This window comes from Silurus aristotelis, assembly GCF_946808225.1.
Source record: "Silurus aristotelis genome assembly, chromosome: 12".
NCBI lineage: Eukaryota > Metazoa > Chordata > Actinopteri > Siluriformes > Siluridae > Silurus > Silurus aristotelis.
The window spans coordinates 15,441,239-15,463,088 of record NC_139585.1 but is presented as its reverse complement, the minus strand read 5'-3'; the positions used below and the strand labels follow the sequence as shown (position 1 = coordinate 15,463,088).

Genomic DNA, 21,850 nt, shown 5'->3' with positions numbered 1-21,850 from the left:
AGAAGTTAACATACTAACTAACATTTGGATAGAAAGTAAAACAGATTAATCATGTCAGAAAAATTGTGTAATGTTGCTTTTGGTTTAGAATTCAGAAAATGTTGTTAATAGTTTCTCTGTTTTTCCCCCTATTACTGTCATGGGCACACACACACACACACACACACACACACACACACACACACACACACACACTCAGACCTAAGCGTGCATTCCCATCTTTTTTTAAAGGTCGAATGAACCTTTGTGCCATGCAATACTGATAATGTGTCTTTCAGTAAGAGGACTGAATGGTCACTGAAATTTGTTGGCCCTCATGACACATGGAAAGCAGTGATTATACAGTCCATGGCTATTCATGGCTTGGTGTATTTTGCCAAATCCTGAGAGTCTATCCACTTTTGAGAGTTCTGAGGGTCTAAAGCCTTTAATATGCTGACAGGACAAGACAACACACATCTCCTTCTTCAACTGTTATGTCTCTGCTCTGTTCTGTTTTCTTTCCTTTTAAATCTTTCTCTCACACACACACACACACACACACACACACACACACACACACACACACACACACACACACACACACACACACATACACATATATATATATATATATATATATATATATATATATATATATATATATATATATATATATATATATATATATATATATATGTATATATATATATATATATATATATATATATATATATATATATATATATATATATATATATATATATATATATTTGCTTTACATGAGCAGAAAACTAAACACTTACATCTTTGTCAGTAAAAAAAAAACAAAAAAAACCTTTTCATCATGTACTTCATAACACTTTACACAGAATTACACAATTGTATTGCTTAATTTTAAACAATTATTTTAAACAAAGTAATTTGTGCATTAGTGGCACCCTGCAAAAAATTAAACAGTATGTTTACTGACTGCCCCAACAACTTCCCTTAAATTTTACTGTCTATCATAAACTGTGTTTGGCATATGAGAGAAAAAGTCTAAATTTCAGCTTGCGGTAAACACACAAACATATCATGTGCAGTAGAGCGTGTAGGATGTAAAAGAAAAATCCCCATAAGCCATTTGGATGCAGTCAAAATACCAAATTGTTAGTCTGGGCTATTTTTAGACCCTATTTTTGGACCAAACATTTACACATACTACCCGTGAACTGTTACCTCCCCATATTCCCATGTGCTGAGGCAGTGCTGAGCCTTAGGCTGTCGTACAGCACCACCTAGTGGGAGATGCGAGGTGACTCCAACGTCTGTTTGAACGTTTGTGTTCACAAAAATTACTACTGGTACTGATGTGTGTGTGTGTGTGTGTGTGTGTGTGTGTGTGTGTGTGTGTGTGTGTGTGTGTGTGTGTGTGTGTGTGTGTGTGTGTGTGTGTGTGTGTGTGTGTGTGTGTGTGTGTGTGTGTGTGTGTGTGTGTGTGTGTGTGTGTGTGTGTGTGTGTTCTGCAGACTGTGCAGGCTGTGGCAGAGACATTAAAAATGGACAGGCTCTGCTAGCTTTGGACAGACAGTGGCATCTCGGCTGCTTCAAGTGCAAGGCCTGCGGCAAAGTGCTGAGCGGCGAGTACATCAGCAAGTGAGTAAATCTCATCAGCATGCCTCTCTCACTATCTTTTACTGTGTTGATACAACTATTGTCCACCCTTTGAAAAATTCTCAAATTCTAAAATGTTTTAACGAATGGTACTTTATTTATCGCAACCTCTAAAACTCCATGAGATGATTAAAACACTAATACTACAAACAAAACTATAACACTACTACAGGTTTTTGTCTTATGCTAAATGTGGCTGTTACATGCTTGACTGACATTATTCTTCCTTTTTTCGTCTGGGGTACTTATGTTACACCTTTTATGACAATCTGATAAGAATTCATATTAATTTATTGTTTTGTAAGGAAAAAGCCTAGTTAATTTATTTTCTCTAGTTAATTTATTTCCCTACTGACAAAACTACAGTTAAAAACCCTCTTAGTTTTTAATAGACACTCTAATGGTCTCTGTGGGTTCCTACTGGGATTATGATGCCTTCTGTGGTAGCATGTTAAATCTACTGGACACTAATGGGGACAATTGAGACACTATTAAATATCTTTATTTTTCTGGTTTGGTTTGACAAAAATGATTTGTTAATAATTTTATGGTTTGTAATAATATTTATTGTGGAAAAAATTTCTCTTATGGTTTTTTTTGGTCTTCAGCCAGGCACTGTAATAAAACAACTAATCTGTCTATTTATCCATCATAGAGTATTGTTAATTATTTTATGTGATGTCACTTTGTTTTAACATTTCAATTTCTCTTACACATCACACAAACAAATAGGTCCATTTAAAAGTGGCACTTATTAGACACTGTACATTGGTTTATAAGTCAGATAAACTGTTAGACTACATTTCTCTATCTGACCCACTAATATAATTTATGGTGTAAAATGTGCTGTTCGACTGACAGCATAGATACTGCACAGATTAGAGGCGTTTAATGAATATCACTATCACTACTTTGAGACTTTGCATAACTTAGCAACAGACTCAAGCTGAAAAATTGCATTAGTAAAGAAGAGAATGTTAGTACTGGATCAGTAGCAGCATATTGGCCAGTATTGAAGCTTTGATATTACTAGTGTATAAAAAGGTCTCCAGTGAATCTTTTTTTTTTATAGCTTTTAACAAACTGCTTTACAAAACTCTTTATGCCGATTTAGATCCATAATGAGCAGTGGAAATAGCGGTTGAAGCTAATATCATTTAATAATAATTGTACCAAGACTTGACATGTATAGTGATGAATATAGTGGTTCTGTAGACAGAAACCCTCCACACCCCCTCACCTGCTAAAAAAATCTCTAGTTTATTCCATATAGATTATTTATATATATATATATATATATATATATATATATATATATATATATATATATATATATATATATATATATAATATATATATAATAAAATAAGTATGATGAGCCAAAAAGAAAGACGTTTTGAGGTGACAGTGACAAGTTCACACTATTTTTCAGGGATGGTGCTCCATATTGTGAGAGAGACTACCAGATTCACTTTGGTGTGCAGTGTGAAGCCTGTCATCAATATATAACCGGGCGGGTTCTGGAGGTGAGTATCAGGCACCTGTTCTTATCCTCCCAGTTTGCTCTCTGCAAAGAAAAAATACTTAGCATGTTGTTCCATTTGCTTCATTTTTTTCTTAGTTTTAAAATCAAATTTCAAATTAAAAGTTTAATTTGATAGCAGTATTGTGTTTTTGAGGATGGAAAGTCTACATTGCTAGTCTCACTAAACATCTGCAGCTGGCTGGTCAATCTGTTTACAAGCACTCACACACACACACACACACACACACACACACACACACACACACACACACACACACACACACACACACACACACACACACGCTGATATGTTATGACCATCAACCCGCACCCAGTCTGACACAGCCAAACTAGCATGTTTGAAGAGTTCTGAACTCTCACGATCTCAGCACCAGCCCTTGGGGAAAAGTGCAAAAAAACTAGCTGAGAAACAGTTGGCCAGATGCCACAGTCCCACCCTAGCATTGTACATAGTGCAGGCTCTGAGTCTAAGTCCATCTGATAGGCTGAGAGGCCAGCAGAAGGAAGGGGAGGGGGAAATGGATGAAAAGTTTAGGAGTTCTCAGGAAAAGTCTGAGAGATAGATTGAGGGACAGAGTGTGCTAAAAGAATAAGTGTACAAGGAGTTTATTAGCTAAATCGCAGGGCTGGGGGTCCACACGAGCCACCTGCCAAAGGTAAGAGCACCAGATGTTCTCAGGCTCAAGCAGCATAATTAATTTCACACTCCATCAGGTAATAAGTGAAGGGTACATGATTATAGGGTATGTACTTTGCATCCTTTCATCAGTGCATATTTTATTCATGTGTTCTTTGTGATGAAAATGTATGATGTATAGTTTCTGTAGAATGTATTTTATGTACCGACACTGATTATGCTGATTTTATTTATTGAACCAGAATTGTGGTTCTTTTGACTTTTGGATGATATTTTAACAGGAAGCTCTCCTGTGGCACACTTCACAGACACATTGTTCTTTTTGTGTCTCAAACCAAACCCACCCAGACAGAGCAGTTGTCAGTTAAAGTGTGAGTGCTATTTATATAAATCTATGTGTCCACATATGGTGGTGACAAACCCGTTGGAATCTTATCAATGTGAGACCCAGTGACTTTAAAGGAGTAGACTCTTCTATATATGTCCAAGTATTGTGGAGAATTTTTTTCTGAGGAACAGATGGACTTGATACGAAGACTTGAAAAACGCAAGGGATGCTGCACTATATTGCAACGTTTGAATTGTTGATAATTATGATGGTGCCTCGCTTTTTTTAGATTGCCATGTGAGACTGAAATGTTTAACTTTAGAGTGTTGACCCTATATTACCACACACACACACACACACACACACACACACACACACACACACACACACACACACACACACTCACACACTCACACACTTACACACACACTTACAAAACTGCACTGTAAGATCTGGTAAATTACATCTCTGTTTCCTTTTTCCAACATTTTGCTGATACGCCTTATAGAACTACTTAATTTTATTTGTTAAGAAATTAATGTTAGTTTTGCCTGTCTATAGAAATTACTTTGCTTTACACTGAAACATAAATCAGTGCTAATAAGAAAGCACATGCTATCTTTTATGTATACAAATACTGTATATGTTTGCATATCGAAGAGATGGGTCATCAGATTTTCCACCAGAGAAGAAAAAGGTTCTGGTGCATGTCTCTCTTGGGTGATGAAGGCTAGAGAGTAACCTGTAGTGCAGTATACAGTCCCATCAGGTAGGATAGGGAAGCTTGTTTAAACTAGCATCAGAGGTTTGAAGCGAATGCAGGTGGCTATAGAATGTCAGCGAAGAGAACCCAGACAGAAACAGGAGCCAGCCTGCTACAATAGTTTAGACTGCCCTCTCCATTTTCTCTCTGTGTTTATCTCCACTGTGGCTGAAAGTGTTCAAAGTGCACCAGCGAGCATTTTTCAAGCAGCATCTATCCAGGTGGCTGAGCTTTTAGAGAATAGCACACAGAAAAACAGCTTCACCTTTCCACACATGTCCAGCCCATGTTACACAGCTCTGGAGAGCCTTCTCTGTATACTCTTAATATGACTACAGGCCAGTTTGTTCTGCTTCTAAGGGCCTTGTCTTTCTCTCTGATGGTCTTTCTTCCCTTCCACCCTGCATTCATCATTTTCCCTTTCCCTCTTTCTTTACCCCTTTCAGTTCCTCTCTTTGGCTTTTTCCTCTGCTTACACCCTTCCATCTGGAACTGGAGCCCCCTCTGTTTCCCCTTGAGCTTGCCAGTAATGAGTCTTTGTTTTCAACATGGTTCTGTCCAGTTCCACGTTCTTGTGTATAATGTAATAAGGAATGATGGATAGCCATCTTGCAGGAGAGACATTTAGAAAGAACATCTACTGTCAAAGGCATTTGTTTACAGCAAGAGTGTTAAATGGGCCCGTTGCCATAGTGCAGCAGGCTGGGAGGAGGGATGGGGTCACATCTGTGTGAAATCAAACATTTCTGCTGCATTGCCTCATAGTTCATTGAACAAGGGAGGAACATGGAACAGTGGCCAGAATATTGCAGGTGATCCCCCAGCACCATAGAAATGAAAATGTGTTTGTATGCACACGTGTATTTGTGAGTGTGTGTGTGTGTGTGTGTGTGTGTGTGTGTGGGTGTCTGGGTGTCTGGGTGTGTATGTGGGTGTGCTTACATGGAAATTGTCTATATTCATTGTCTACATCATTTAGCAATAAAAGCACATTTCATTTAAAAGGAAGCTGGATGTGTTGAAGTGCAGGGGAAAAAATATCAAGGGATTTTTTTTTTGTGCAAAAAGTGCTTAGAGAACAAGGATTAATAAGATTATGGAAAAAAGGCAGAAAATAAAAACAAAAGAAAGCACAATAATTGTTTTGAGGATGGAAAGCTGTTAAAAGAGATTAAGAAAGAAATAGCTAAGAAATAGTGAGAATGAGAGATGGAGGCGCAGGAGCTCATCAGCATTCCTAAAGCTAATGTAAAACAGCAGGATGATGAGACAGCTCTGTAGATGACTTACAGCTGTGTTCTATGAACAATACACAACACAAAATTGCAGGTCAAATAGATAATAACATCACTAATTAGGAAAGTGTATCATTACATTTGTCACCTTTCCAGCATCGCAATTCCAGGCCCTTGCACTGAAAATGTATTGAAGACAGTAAAGGAGTATTTTAGATTTTTTTTTTTTTCAGTCTCCATTAATGCCATTTGCACTGTGTGTAAATACCACAGAGATTTAAACACATTTCTGTTTATGCTGGAAAGAAATAATACAGAAACACTTTTGCTAAATACTCATTTATAAAAAAAAAAACTAAAGGCCTTTATGAATTCTCTCAATGTTTAAAATATGTGATTATATCACATAATTCCAACAAAATTATTTAATAAACAAGGCACTCTCCTAACAAAGCCGTTTTATCCTAAACTGAATGGAAATAATAAAAAGTTCTTGTGTAACCATGAAGTCCGAAACAGAGGCCAATTCACAGAGAAAACACATACAAACACACACACCCACATGCCTGCCCATCCTTACACACACACACACACACACACACACACACACACACACACACACACACACACACACACACACACACACACACACACACACACAGAACACAGTGGTAAGTGAAGGATCTGCACTTCCTCTCTCAGTCCTTTCTATAATATATTCCAAGTTTACTTTATTAAACATTAATCACTTTGCATATTTACTTTCTGCCCTGAGAGATTTGATTTTGCACATTCAGTATTTGATGAACCGCACTGATCTTTGCCTTCTCGGCTCCGCAGGCAGGCGATAAACACTACCACCCCAGCTGTGCACGATGCAGCCGGTGCAACCAGATGTTCACAGAGGGGGAGGAGATGTACCTGCAAGGTGGGTAAAACAGCTGATAATGTAAAACGACTTGCACCTGCATTCTAAACTGCTTAGACATATAAATTTTTTCCATACATGCATTTCACTCTTATAGTGATTTTGTGTTCACGTCTAAGTTCTTTGTTTGCTGGATGCATTATGATAATTGTAAGATGAAAGAAAGCATTTTTTTTTTTGCTATATTCCTGAGCTAACCACAATATTTGGCCAGACCTAGGATTTCGGGAGAAAGAATTTCGAAGATGACATAATATTATTGGTTAATTTTTCCCAGTCTATGGGTGTGTCATGATGTAATAAAAATCAGATGTTTAGAGGTGGGGGAAAAGTCATTACTGATTGCACTGAAAAACATGAACTTTATATAAAGCATGAACAGTGTGTTCAGGGCCATTTTGGGCTAAAAAAAAAATATGTAATATAAATAAATATATATAAATAATATATATATACATTCGAATTGCTAATTTAATTGAAGCCAAACATCTCCAGTGGCAATTGCATGCTAAACTGCATCTGGGTGCAAATCCTAACATTTTGTCAAACATAAAAATTAAATTTGAACATGCTTAATACCTCTATTGATTACATACTGATGTAGAGATGAAGGTTTGGACATGACACCCATTGTTGTTTTTTAGATATTTTAAAATAAACACTTTGAAAAGTAATTATTTCACACACTAAATGTTGCTTTGAATTGTTTTTAATTTTGATTTAAGGAATTTCACAAACATAGTGTATGCTCAGGTCTTATTCAATGCCTAATATCAACTTGTTACTGTAGATGTCTATCTAAAACCTTTACTGTAGTCATAAAGATTATGATGCTCACACTGAACATCCTTTCAACACATTTAGTGCTGTTTGACTTTGTAATGATTTATAATGCCATTATCTGGTGTCACTTAGAAGAGGACAGGATCCCTTTTAGGTTTGGTTTCTCTCGGGGTTTCTTCCTCTGATTATTATCAGGATTTATCTATTTATGATTTATTTATTATAATCAACAGATTTGATGATTTATTCATGAAAAAAATTATTAATGAATTTGTAAACTTTGTTTGAAAGGAGAGTTTTTTCTTTGTTTTGTTCCATTAAAACAGGCTCTACAGTGTGGCATCCAGATTGTAAAAGCAACATCAAAATAGAAGAGAAGTACAGGGTGAGTGTTAGCTCCATGAGTCATCTATCCATCCACACAAATGTCACACACCCTGTTGGTCCTTCATCCTTACTTTCCTTTATTCAGCTTGTTTTTTTAAACTTCCATCCTCAGTTCAGCAACAGGTGACACAGTTTAACACCTTTCTCTTTTTCTACAAATTTTCCTCTGTCTGTCCTAATGCTTGTTTGAGTTGATGGGTGTGCTTTTTAGAAGCAGGTGATTGTGTGTTTTAGTGTGTGTCAGCTTGCCTCTTTGTTCTGGTTCTCCTCTGTAGGAAGCACGACAGCGACCTGGCAGAAAGCCCCGTCCTTTTGATATTTTTTTGCCCCTGTCTAAGTGTGAGTCTCAGTGTAAGGCGAAGGGCCGGGGTGGCTCTGCTCGAGGCGTGCGTCCCCTGCGCAGGACGGAGGTTTGCAGTCTCCTGTCTCCCCCCTCTGTCCTGCACCACTTCCAGCTAAACTCACTGTCCTGCTTCCCCTGCAAAGCCAGACCATATTGTGTCTCTTTCAGGACAGTGAAGTTCACTGGTGTATTTGCAGAACAGAGAGGGCAACACTCCAGATGCACACTGTGCTTCCTCCAGACAATGCGAGCATAGAGGGTTAGCTTGCTGTCTTATGCATAATTGCTTCATAACATCAGAAGCAAGAAATTGGGAAATCCTGTATTTCATATTATGTAACAAAAAATCAGCACATCTGTCTTTCTGAACAAGTGGCATGGACAAGAAAGTGAGCTGAGGAGACAAAACATGTCTGTGATATATGAAAGAAGGTGGATTGCAGTAGATCTGTGAGCGCATGGTGAATAGAGACGGTCTGGTGCATGTTAAGGCAGACAGTATCTAATGACTGTAAATTTGATGGACAACATGCTGATTCTGCTGATTCTGTTGTGCCCTCTGAGAACTTCTCCCAAAGGGCGTTGACTAAAAGTGAAAAAAATGTTTTTATTAAATTGATAATCAGACAGACAGACAGACAGACAGACAGACAGACAGACAGACAGGTAGATAGATTTTAATCAATGCATGTTTTCATCTTTATATTGGTATATTAGTACTGATCAGCGTCATGGGGATGTGGAGTTACAGCATACACCCTGGATGGTACTTTAGCTACCACCATGCTTTTGGGAGATGGAAAATAATTGGAGAACATATCACTCATTTCACTAATGATTTGTATTAAAGCGACTTGTTCAGATGATTGATATTTATCAGAAAGAAAAATATTTGACAGAATTCTTTGTAAAGGCGTGGATGTACACGTTTGTTTGATTCTTGATCTGTTCATCAATATGGATACGCCGGAGGTTAAAAGATGTATTGCTGTCAGTCACAAGTTGTTATTAGTGACATTTCGGCTTCTTTGTCATGTTGTCCATCATATACAGCAGTGGTTCTCAAAAATGTTGGCCCCAGAAACCAAACAGTCTTTCATGTGAACAGGTTTGGATCAAACTCATTGCAAGGGCTATAACTATAAAACCTCAATCAAAAATTAAATAGCAATAATTTGTTATGTCCACCACTGTAACACTATAAAGATATCACAGACTGTCTGGTTATATTTAATGGACTCTGGGGGACCCGTTTTAGGAACCACTGATGGTCTGCGAGTAAACCCACAAAAATTTGGTTTAGTGTGTGATTTCCTGTGACCCTCTTCCTCCTTCCACAGCTTCTCCCTCCCTCTGTAACCTCACTGCACCAATCAGAAAGGCAGGTACTGTATTCTGCTACAGGCAGCGGAGTGGCACACGCTCTATGTGTCAGCAGCTTGAAGGCAGCATACCCACACCCAACTAGCCTATGACCACATAATGGCCAATGTGTGGTTATTACACTTTTCACCCCTGTGGGCATGTGGTTGTTGCCGTCTGACCCAGATTTGCCTGAAAGCAGTTAGGCTGTAGAAAGTTGACTCAGATATGAGCTCACAGACACAGAGTTGGGAGAAAAATACCATTCAGCAATATATCACCATAGTGCAAAACATGCATCTGTTTGCAAACCATAACATTCAGATTTCTAGCAGCTTTGTTGATATTTTCACAAAGAGCCATATCTAGAGGACCTTGATGCATGGCCTGTAGATGGCAGCTTGAATTGCTTGTGGATGTTTCTGTATAAGTAGCTGGGATGAGAAGCTGTTAATGCTGCTGTTGTATCTTTGACTTGTGCACTGGTCCTGTGATTCGAGCTTACATGCGTGTGTGTGCATGCATGATTGCGCTTGGCTGATCACTAACAAAAAGTCTCGTTCATCTGCAGCCCACAAGGTCTTCGTCGGAGAGTATCTGTTCTCGGCCGGGTTCCAGCATCCCTGGCTCTCCTGGCCACACAATCTATGTGAGTCGTCTTCTCCAGCGCCATGTATCTCTTCCTGAACCAATCACCATTCACTCTTAAATGGAGTTTGTGGATGCATGAGGCTGCACAGAATGATCTTTTGCTCTTTTCTGTACTTTCTGTCTACACATTTACATTTGCATTGAGCTCTTATTTTCTTTTCTCTTTATAATAAACATACACACCCCAGCGTGCACATGGAATCAATATGAATACTGTTTAATCGAACTTCGATATAAAAGGCAGCACAGCTACAATGAACCATAGCCATATATGAAGCCCTGTATGCTCTGTGTTTTTGTCGTGACCCATGTGATGTGATGTAAGTATGTTCATATGTGATGTGGAACAGTTTGACCCCTGGTTTGACCTTCCTTCCTTTCCCTTTGTCTCTCTCTCTCTGTGTGATTCCCTTCCTTCTATGTCCCACCTCTCCTCCCTCTAGGCAAAAGTAGACAATGAGATCATTGATTACAAGGACCTAGCAGCCATCCCCCGAGTCAAGGCCATTTATGAAATAGAACGTCCAGACATGATATCCTACGAGTCCCTGCATTCCACCTCCTCTACCCTGGAGAGACAGGGCAGACACAGCCCTGGAGAGGTAATACTCTAATCTAATAGCCATGCTCATACTTCTGAGTACGCTGATATTCCTAGGGGCAGAATTAAAAACACGAGCTACGGTTACGGTTGAAATTCTCGCGTAAAGTGCAGTTCAAGTAAGGCATTTTAAATCAGAAAATATGAGGACCAATAAGAAACAAAAGGACAAGTTCCTTAGACACGATAGCTGCTGGTTCATGTTAAAAGGAAAAACTGCATTTTACATATTATGTGTATAACATGCACAGATGAATACCGTATTTTTCGGACTATAAGCCGCTACTTTTTTCCCATGTTTTGAACCCTGCGGCTTAAACAATGAAGCGGCTTATTTATGAATTTTTCCTGGGTTTTTCCTGGTTTCACAAACTTCAAGCCAAAAAACTGAGCAACATAACATTAGACCAATGTAATTTCCGAATGGAAACGAAAAAATGCACCTCACCTGTGTTCTGAGCTGCACGGCATCGGGAGAAAAATAGTTTTTTTAAACGCACGACGATGCCAAAAGATAAACTCCCGAGAGAAAAAGTTCTGGAAGGAAGGAGGAAGACAGTGAACAATGACTTTCTTGGTAAGCTACTGTTTAGATACAAGCCGTTGTAACGCGTAAAGTCTGGGTCATGGGATAGCTCACTAACTCCAGTTGCAACAGAAATCATATAAGCACAGACAGGTTTCCAAAACTCGTGCTTTTTTAATTTTCTTGGCAACAGCGTTACGGGTTAATCAAAGAAACTTAGAAATGAGCATCAGAAAATAATGACATATTCCTCGGTCTTGCACACATGCAGTAATAGCGGAAAAATGCGGCGGCAGGCTATTCCCAAAATGCCGCTCTGCTCTTAAAGGAGCCACAACATATTTCACCCGTGTAACAGACACTGTCTTTCGTTAAAGCCTGTGTAAAGTTCATTAGTTTCAGTGTGGACAGGCTTATAGACAGGTGCGTCTTATTTATGTTCAAAATAAAAATCTTTGTAAAATTCAGTGGGTGCGGTTTATTTAAAATTACGGAAATTACGGTAATTGTTTGCAAACTATTAGGGCTGTAATCCCCTCTGCGATTGGTGTTTTAGGATGAACAACGGCTTGAAACTTGAGTATTTGAATAAGCATGCTTCAGTTTTTAAATATTATATGTAAATGATCTAGATTTGTAATTGCCCCCACATTTAATTGGTTGTGGCATCTAGACGAATGTATTCTGCTTGATCAGTCCCTGTGGGTCTCCCCAACCAGTGTACCAGGCCACCACCCCATATACCTAAAATTACCCTTACAGTAATCCTAACCCTTTTACCCCAGTAATTGACTGTTTGTTTGTAGGTGTGTGTGTGTGTGTGTGTGTGTGTGTGTGTGTGTGTGTGTGTGTGTGTGTGTGTGTGGGTGGGCATATTTGTGATAACGTGTGAATTTCTATCTTTCTGTTACAATGACTGTTTACTAGCTTGTGTCACACATGTATTGGATATTGTCCTGTCATTCTATGTCGGTTTATCAGTGGAAATTATAAAGTGTCTTATGTGTTACCCTCACCGCTGCTCCCATATTAAACATCACCAAGTTGTACCTGGATCTGCCTGTGCTTTGTCTATGTCCAAATTGCAGTGATATATTGCCCTCTGCTGACCAACCTAAAAATGTCATACTGTCTTAGTTCCATACTGTGTCAAACGTGACGTGTCTTATGATTTATATATAATATGATATAATAAAATGGAAGACCTGATATGCACAGTACATCAAGCACACCTTTACTGATTCCTTTTGGTAGCCTTATATAATCAGGAAATAAACATTAGATTTAAAGCAGTCTCATGCTGTAACTGTAGGCTGTGCTTCCTTTCTACAGTGCCGGAGTACTGCAGGTGACCAATCCCCCATCAGAGGCCATATTAAAGTGAGTGTGAGCAGGATTGCAGCAATGCATGCCCAAGTAACATAACTTATCCTAAGGCAACACTTCTAATACAACCAATTACTAAAAAAAGTAAAGTCTTAATCGTGTCAGATTGCAATGCAGTACAACATTTTCAGTGCAATTTGGGTTTTTTTCTGGTATATTTTCATATACTTAAAAGAAACTACAAAAACTTGATTAAAAAAACACAATTTCCACCTCAGTAATGGGGCCACAGTGTAACTGGATTTTACTGAAAGCCATTGCTGATCGTGACACTACGGTTTATATCCACCTTCTCAGACCACACCACAAGACCCTTCCCCCATATCAGCTGAGACTGTAAGTTATTCAGGAATGCTGAATCTTGAATCAAGCACAATTTTATCTTCACCAGCACAGTTTTATCCTGCACAACATTTTAATCCAATCAGTTCTTTCTTACTGCAGATCTTTTTAATGAAACTGCTTTTCCCATCTGTTGTATGCTTTCAAAGCACCTACGTGTCAGCATGTGATTCGTTTGTCCTGCCTTTATCTTTGAGTTTTATTATAGCCTTACAAAATCTGTCTCATCTCTGCTTTCTTTGCCTGAATAAAGTTGGAATATTAAAATTTTTGTTGCAATCAATATTAATTCTATAAATTTATCCTTAAATGTTCTTATCTGCTTCAATTAATCAAGTTCAGATCTACTTACCCTATTCCTTCTGCTCTGTCTAAAACAAATAATCACACACTGATACAGAGCTTTTCTTCCCCTTGTTATTTTTATTTTTTAGTCACCAAGAACCCTGTCTCCAACCCCATCTGCTGAGGTAAGTGTCTGCACCATACTAAAATATAAATATAGACTGAAATCATGTAGTTTTAGTTAGAGTAAGTGGAGTTGTGTACTGTGTATTAGGGCTGTTATGACATTCAAGAACGCATCATGCAACGATCCACCAGCCAGGGCTCTATCGGCTCCCCGATGTACAGCCGACACAACTACATCCCCACATTGTCTAAGACACCGCAGCACTTCCACAGACCAGGTGGGACTGAGGTTCATTTATCTAACTTCTACAACGACTTCCTTTAGGTCGCACACAGGAGCAGCAACTCGTATATATAGTACTACTGTGTGTGTGTGTTTGTTTGTGTTTGAGAGTATATATGGCACTGCTGTAAGCTATATACCTTTATAAGGCCTTTCCCCTTCTTCACTTCCCTTCCCCCTTTTTCTGCTTTGGTCATTTTGCCATGTCTTTCCTTTTTCTGGCCTGTCTCTCTTCCCACTTCTTTTCTTCTCCATCTTTTCTTTGTTGGATCACCTGGTAGGAATGCTGAAGCTCTGCTCCTCTTTGCGCTCTAGCAACAGTGACAACCGTCCCACTTCCCCTTTCCGACACCACTTCCTCCCCCATAACAAAGGTAAGAAATCCACAAGTCTTCCCTGACTGGAGTCCTAGCATTGCATTTCAGTGGGAGTAGTCATGTTTTCACTGAGGCTGTTGAGCTGTTGAGGAACAACACAGTTCTGGAAGAAATCCCTTGTTTATATTTCTAATAAACTGCAGGAACCACAGGCATTAACAGAAGTTGTGCACCCCAGTGATACATTTCAGAAGTCAGCCAAAGCACATGGAGGCAGTTAAGATTTGTTTAGAAGTTGACTATCAACATATTATATCATGCTTTGAAATTTAATATGGAAGAGCCAGTTTTGTCTACCTTAATATTTCTTGTGTCATCAAGTTATATTGGTACTAAACTGGTGAGCATTAGGGCAGTGCTGAGATACAAACCAGTTAGCACTGCTTTAATATTGATGCATTCACAGTACATTGCTCGGAATCTAAAGCTGCACCACCTGATATTCAACACATCAGCAAATTTGTGAAGCTAGCATTTGACCAATCAGCACTGTTTGTCCACAAAGCAGTACTTCCTTCAGATATGAAAATGATTTCAGAAAGTTATACTGGCCCTAGTTCATCAGGTGAAAAATACGCCCGAAAAAATCTTTGCCAATATATTCAGAGGCTCCACTGTCGTCTTCAATAGTTCTCAAGCTAAAACTTTGAAATGGAGTTAGATAGTTTTGCTTATTGGTTTGTACATTGTACATGGCAGCATCACTGAAGGGAATCAGTAGTTCTGAATTTGTATCAGCATGGTCTTTGTATTTTCTGATATTGTTAAGCTAAAAGCTTTACTGGGACGGCCATTGCTCCGAAGCTTCAAACTGAGCATGGCCAGCTAATCAAACATTTCTGTATATAATGCATATGTGCCTCTGTCCTCCCTACAGATTCTTTCTGCATAGGTATGTCTTGGCTTTGTGGCTGTTAGTCTCTTTGTGTAGTGCTTTCCTATTGTCTGTGGCAGCTGTGAGGCATGTTTTGCATACAACTACTATTACTGTTTCTATCTCCTCTCTCTGTCTCATTTCTCATCTTATTTCGCATCTTATTATTATTTGTAATTATCTGAAAGGATGTTCTGCCACTAACACTTTATGCTGCATGCTGCCACAATTTATTTTTCTACTGGCAGTTAGTATAACAATATGGAATTCAGTTGAATTGACGAATCAACCATAAATTTAAGGGCATTTTGACTGTTGCTATTGTATAGTGCAAGTTTTAGTTTTGGCTGCTGAAGAGTTCTGGATGCTGAAGTGCTTACCATTGTAGAGAATTCGCATGCTGTGTCTATGTTCTCCTATCGGAGTCTTTTAGCCCCCGCTCTCATTCAGAGAGGACACACTTGATTTATTCATTACAGTCTCCTTCTGTACATAAAATCCTCTTTTATTTGTACATATTTACTTGGGCTGGAACTTATACTTTCCCCTCTTCCTTTCACTTCATTTTTCCTGCTTCTTCTCCACTTTCTTTATGGAGGCACTGAGCCATCGAGTGGCCGGAGTTCTCCCTTGTCCTCTCGCTCAACCACCCCAACCCTCTGTCTGACCCCTAAACATTTCCACATCCCAGGTAGGAGCAGACGTATCGACAAGTGTGTGTGTGTGTGTGTGTGTGTGTGTGTGTGTGTGTGTGTATGTGTGTGTGTGTGTGTGTGTGTGTGAGTGCGTGTGTGCGTGTGTGCGTGTGTATGTGTGCTTTCCCAATTCACTCCTTAAGGTATAATCGTGTCTATTTCAGTTCAGATCATTTTATAGATCATCCATGTTTATTTAGACGGTTTATATTATATATTATAGATTATTTTATATTTTTGTCTCATTTTTTCCAGACCAAGGGATGAACATGTACAGAAAGCCACCAATCTACAAACAACATGGTATGATTGATTTGTATTGGATCATGACTTTTTTATTTATTTATTAACGCATTAACTTTTTTATTTTAATTAATAATTATTTTAAATGTGCAGTGGCTGTTAACCATTTGTTTTTTCTGAATGTGTATAAATTAATAATGCACAATCTTGATATGGAGCCCATAATTAATATTTTAAATGTTTGACATACAGTTAGTTATTAAGGTAGGTACAGTGAGAAAGATTTTTACATGGTTTGGATCATGGCTTTTTTCTTTAATCAAGCTTAAACATTAAATGATCTATTAGTTTAATAGTGTTTTTTGTGAATGTGCATTCTCTGACAGTTTTGTATATGTATGTTTGTTCATGTATGTGTTGAAACTATCTTGCCATTAACATTGTGTTGTGGCATATGTGACTACATATTCCATTTTCACATGTAAGTACTATTCATCTCAGTTCAGTTGTTTTTGCTACTCTCCTCTGTTTTCTTAATGCCAGCTCGCCCCGCCCTAAAAACTAAAATTACTACTCTTCTTCCGGCTGTGCCTTTCTTCTTCCGGCTCTGTACACTTTATCTTTGGCTGCATAGGGTTATGAAATGCATACTTTCACAGGAATCACTAATAAAGTTTATGAGCTTATACTTTGCATTCCTGTATTAAATCATTTTCCACAAATAAAAGATTCTGTTTGAACTACAGTGCTGACCATAAATATATCAAAGCATGTGACATTGTTTAAAACCTTTTTTGGAAGAATTATAAAAACAAAGTCAATATTGTGCACAGTGAATGTAAATCAAATCAGAAACTATGCAATGTCCTGCTTTGAACAAATTGGCCAGCACTGCATCTGCTTTAAGCCTTTTCCAATCAACCACTGATAGTCAAGTTCCCCACAATACCAATCCAGATTCAGCTGCCCTCGCAGCCCAAAGCAAGTTTGCTGGCGATATCATCAAATCTTCCAAGTTCCCTGCTGCTCAGGCTCCCCTGCCGGATGAAACAGCAAAGATTGAGACTGACTACTGGCCCTGCCCTCCCTCCCTTGCAGCCGTAGGTAGGCTCCTACCGCTGGCTCCTCCAGGAAGAATAGCCTGCTGAGAAGCATGTGCCAGCAGAGTCAAAGACAAAAAAATTATTGCTGGCTATGTCAGAACTGTATGTCTTTATCAATAGTATATGTATGTTCTTCAGTTTCAGAAGCAGTAGTATGTGAAGGGTGGTATAAAATGCTTTTTTTTTTCAGTTCTGTTAGTAAATATATACAATTAGATCTTAACTGATTTTAAATTAATTACTTCATCCACATCATCGATCCAGACACCATTCCTCATTTTTAATCATTACACTGTTACTGTTAGTTTTCATTTGATTTTATTATGATTTGTGGGTGCTTTCATCAAAGGGTGATGATTCCAACAGTAAAGAAAGACTGTGTGCACTAATCTGCTATTTGTTTTGATTACTATTCTTTTTGCAGGTTCAGGTTCTGATATGAGGAGTCACTCACGAGATGAAGAAGAGGAGGAGCAATTAAAACGAAGACAGCTCCAAGAAAACCATCTTAGTAAGGTGAAGAGGCCACTATCATAAAACATTTATTATGTAAATTATATTATGGATAATGTAGAAACCTACTGAGATGGGAAGTATTGTGCTAAATTTGGCGGCATGCTACTTTAATCAGATTTACCTATGTAGTTCTGATTACTGAAATTGGAATTGCTAATACAAATACAACAGATCCAGTCTGGTCTTGGGAAGCTCATTTTGAAAGAGGAAATGGAGAAGGAAATGAACAGAGAAAGATACACTCGCAGTGTGGCAGCCCAGCGGTATGAGTCTCAACACTGCAACTTCACCGCAGGTACTGCAATGTACACCAGCTCTTCAAACTGCAATTGGCATTGGCACTGTTGCACTTACTGATTAATCTTTTATTTTCAGATCCCAACACTCCCACATCTAAAACCTCTTCACTGCCAGGATATGGACGCAATGGCCTTCATCGGGTAAGGGAGCAGGCCAAAGTAAGCATGTCTTTAATAATTCACCTTAAATTCTGTAAAGCTGCTTTGAGACAATGTCCATTGTGAAAAGCGCTATAGAAGTAAACCTGACTTGATTTGACTTTATGCTGATTTATAAGAATGTTGGCTTTATTTGAGATTTTAATTGCATAAAGCTTTGAAAAGGCCTATCATAATCCCATGGCAATGTTGCATGTTAATAAGTCCATATACAGGATTTATCCAAATAAGTATGCAAAAGTATGTTTGCAGATTTTATTAGCCTGAGTAACTATCTAATATGAGCTGTAATATATTATTAAAAGCTCATATTAGATCATGTTACTCAGTTGTTATAACCAATTAATTGTCCATATCAGGCTAGCATTAACCTTTTTGCCTCTTGCTAGCCTGATTTCTTAAATGAATTAGTCATCAGGATTTCATTTAAAAATGTCATCTTTAAAAATGCTAAAGCTAGCAAACCTGGCAACTTGACAACTTACAAATACTGAGTACACTTACAGAACTAATTTACTGAGTGCTGTGCTACGATAAGATGCTTGACAGGAATGTCTTTATATATACATAAAAATACATATTACTGTGTATCTTTTCCTCCACAGTCAACAGAATTCTCACAGTATAACAGTTACGGGGATGTGTGTGGAGGTCAGAGAGGTACATGCTTTTTTTATATCAGGTGTAGATATGTAGATCTTTGGATAAATTGGAAAATATATTTACACTGAACTCTCATCTTCTTTTTCTATCATAATGCAGATTTCAAGGTACGTGAATGCACAGACTACATCATGATCAGCTGCACTGAGCATGTGCATCAGCCATCATGTACATGAGAATGTGGAATCATGCTCCATGTGACACCCAGCAACACCTGTGCCTGAGTTACAAACCGCTCAGGCAAGGGAAGAGCATGGACAAGGGCTTTCATCATTACATATGCACATCCTGAGAAGTTTAAACATATACACAGTTAGACTAAAGGAGTAACCGTTATCCACATGGTTAGAGTAGTTAAAGTCTTCCTTTCTCCTCATAGTATCACAAAAAAATGGTAGTCATTTTGTCTTTTGTAGTCAAGTCTTACCCATGGTTCCTCTTCCTACCAATCCTCTTTTTGTTTCTTTTTCATTTACACTGCATGTATGTGTTCTGTTCTGTAGCTCGTCCAAGATGGCCAGGTTCCCCTTACCAGAATGGACAGGGGAATATCAATGCCTAACATGTTGGAACATAAAGCAAGTATCCCATGCGTTTTTTATTTGTTTTGTTTTGATTTTGTGAAAATTTATTTCTATTCTCTTTGTTATTTTGTCAGTGGTCCTATATGCCTATCATCCACAGCTTTAGTGCCCACATTATTTTTTAAAGTGAAGTAGGGTATCCTACATTACATTTATAGGCAGTCAGATGAAGAGAGAGGGCCTTCCAGTGTTGTGATATGATGTAATGATATGCTTTGCTATGTCTGAGCTGTACACATTTTCCAGATCATTGACCCCCACCTTTCCTAAATCTGGCTGAAGAGGCTTAAGAGCTGCATGTTCTTGGTTTCTTTGAAGGTGCTTCTATATTCCCCACAATATTAATCATCGGCTATTAATTGTTCCATTTTTTCATTTGTTTTGTTACGCAAAGGAATAATATTTCTAGTTGAAAAGATGAACTGTACTGTGCAGATCTTCTCTGTGCAGAAAAGATGTATTGTATTGTGCAAGATATTTTGGGCACTTGTGAACAAATTATGTAAACGAAGAATGCTATTCAAAATAGAAGTGAATTAGAAAAATAGAATTAACAAAATGGAAAGCAAATTAACAGAAGAGAAATACAAATCAAATCAGTATTTATTGTGACCAACCTTTGCCTGCAAAAGTAAATTCTAGGTACACTTGCACACAGTTTTAGAAGAAACTCTGCAGGTAGGTTGTTTCAAACATCTTTGAGTACCAACCACAGATGTGGTGGTAGACTGCCTCAAATCCCAGACAGATTTAATGATGTTGAAAGCAGGGCTCTGTGGGGGCCAAACCATCACTTTCAGGACTCTTTGTTTTTCTTTACACTGAAGATAGTTCTTAATGGCATTGGCTGTATGTATATGGTTGTTTTCATGCAGCAGAATAAATTTGAGGAAATCAGACCCGTCCCTGATGGTAATGCTTGATGGATAAGTATCTGCCTGTTTTTCTCAGCATTAAGGACACCATTAATCCTGACAAAAGCTACAACTCTATTTGCAGAAACTTGCAAGGAACCTCCACCATGCTTCACTGTTGCCTGCAGACACTCATTATTGTACCGCTCTCCAGTCCTTCAGCAAACAACTTGTTTTTTGCTTTAAACATTTCAGATTTTGACCTGCTGCCATTTTTCTGCACTCCGGTTCCCATGTCTTCATGCATATTTGAGACGTTTAGCCTTGATTTGTTTCTATGACATTTTGGCTGCAATTCTACCATGAAGACCAATTCTGTCCAGACTTGTTCAGGCAGTAGATGGGTGTACCATGATCCTACAGGTTTCTGCCAGTTTTTTGCTGATGGCACTGATGGATATCTTCCGATGTCAAAGGATAGTAAGCATGATGTGTCTTTCATCTGCTGCATTAAGGTTCCTTGGCTGACCACTGCATCTATGGTCATCACCATTGCCTGTTTCTTTATGTTTATTTAAAATAGCGTGAACAGCAAACCTTAAAACCCCAGTCAGCATTGAACTCTTTGCCTTGGAGAGACCTTGCTTATGCAGCATATCTGCCTTGTGTCTTGTTGTTGTGCTCAGTCTTCCCATGGTGTAAAGTATATCCTGTGACTTGAAACTCTCTTCCACAACCTCATCTTAGTAGCAGCTTTTTCTCACCCCGTTTTAACCCTCCTACACTGCTGTTTCTGTTTCAGTTAATTACTGTATTTTAATCTACATATGAATTTGCTAATCATTAGCACCTGCTTTGTATAACTGGTTAATCATACAGCTGACTCTGATCCTTAAAAATCCCTTACTTTTTTGCAAGTGTTTGAATTGAAGCCAAAGACTGGCCAGAACAAATATTGATTTGATTTGGCTTTTTTTTTCCTGTTAATTACATTTTCATTGTATTAATTGATAAAAATAAATAGACTTTTATTTTCTTAATAATTCTATCTTTACAGCATTTTTTTTCACAGCTGCCTAAAACGTTTGCACAGTATTATATTTCCTCCATTGTTAAAATTGGAAAGGCATAGTAGATTTGCTTACTTTTAATTTAGACATGATGCTTTTTGCAGTTACATATACATATTATTTTATCTTAATGTGGCCATTTTATGTCACTTTATGTCTTCTCACTTTGTGATTGTATTTTTAATGTTATCTGACACTATTTTTATTTGAAAGGCATTTACATATTAATCACAAAAACATTTATGCCATAGTCAGCTTTTTCTCTT

General features: G+C 38.2%; 1 protein-coding gene and 1 long non-coding RNA gene across 27 annotated transcripts in view; both read left to right on the top strand.

Moving 5' to 3' along the window:
- The window catches only part of ablim1b (actin binding LIM protein 1b), a 64,780-nt gene that overhangs the window by 40,873 nt on the left and 2,057 nt on the right, over nt 1-21,850 (top strand). For 2 of the 26 annotated variants that reach the window (XM_083557298.1, XM_083557297.1), the window contains exons 5-24: nt 1,491-1,617; nt 3,068-3,161; nt 6,985-7,072; nt 8,182-8,240; nt 10,519-10,596; nt 11,042-11,200; nt 13,058-13,105; nt 13,409-13,447; nt 13,888-13,923; nt 14,013-14,142; nt 14,429-14,521; nt 15,402-15,416; nt 15,997-16,089; nt 16,349-16,396; nt 17,294-17,440; nt 17,864-17,955; nt 18,127-18,250; nt 18,331-18,413; nt 19,019-19,073; nt 19,176-19,608. In XM_083557298.1, the coding sequence (XP_083413424.1) occupies nt 1,491-1,617; nt 3,068-3,161; nt 6,985-7,072; nt 8,182-8,240; nt 10,519-10,596; nt 11,042-11,200; nt 13,058-13,105; nt 13,409-13,447; nt 13,888-13,923; nt 14,013-14,142; nt 14,429-14,521; nt 15,402-15,416; nt 15,997-16,089; nt 16,349-16,396; nt 17,294-17,440; nt 17,864-17,955; nt 18,127-18,250; nt 18,331-18,413; nt 19,019-19,073; nt 19,176-19,252 (1,685 nt within the window). In that variant the 3' untranslated portion in view covers nt 19,253-19,608. Of the gene's footprint in view, nt 1-1,490; nt 1,618-3,067; nt 3,162-6,984; nt 7,073-8,181; nt 8,241-8,517; nt 8,653-9,925; nt 9,971-10,518; nt 10,597-11,041; nt 11,201-13,057; nt 13,106-13,408; nt 13,448-13,887; nt 13,924-14,012; nt 14,143-14,428; nt 14,522-15,401; nt 15,417-15,996; nt 16,090-16,348; nt 16,397-17,293; nt 17,441-17,863; nt 17,956-18,126; nt 18,251-18,330; nt 18,414-19,018; nt 19,074-19,175; nt 19,655-21,850 lie in introns of those variants that run through there. The other 24 variants (XM_083557306.1, XM_083557292.1, XM_083557313.1 and 21 more) reach the window with 24 other exon arrangements.
- LOC310734874 lies at nt 19,985-21,531 on the top strand. The gene is made up of 2 exons (XR_014536165.1): nt 19,985-21,029; nt 21,107-21,531. It is a non-coding gene; the product is annotated as an uncharacterized lncRNA (long non-coding RNA).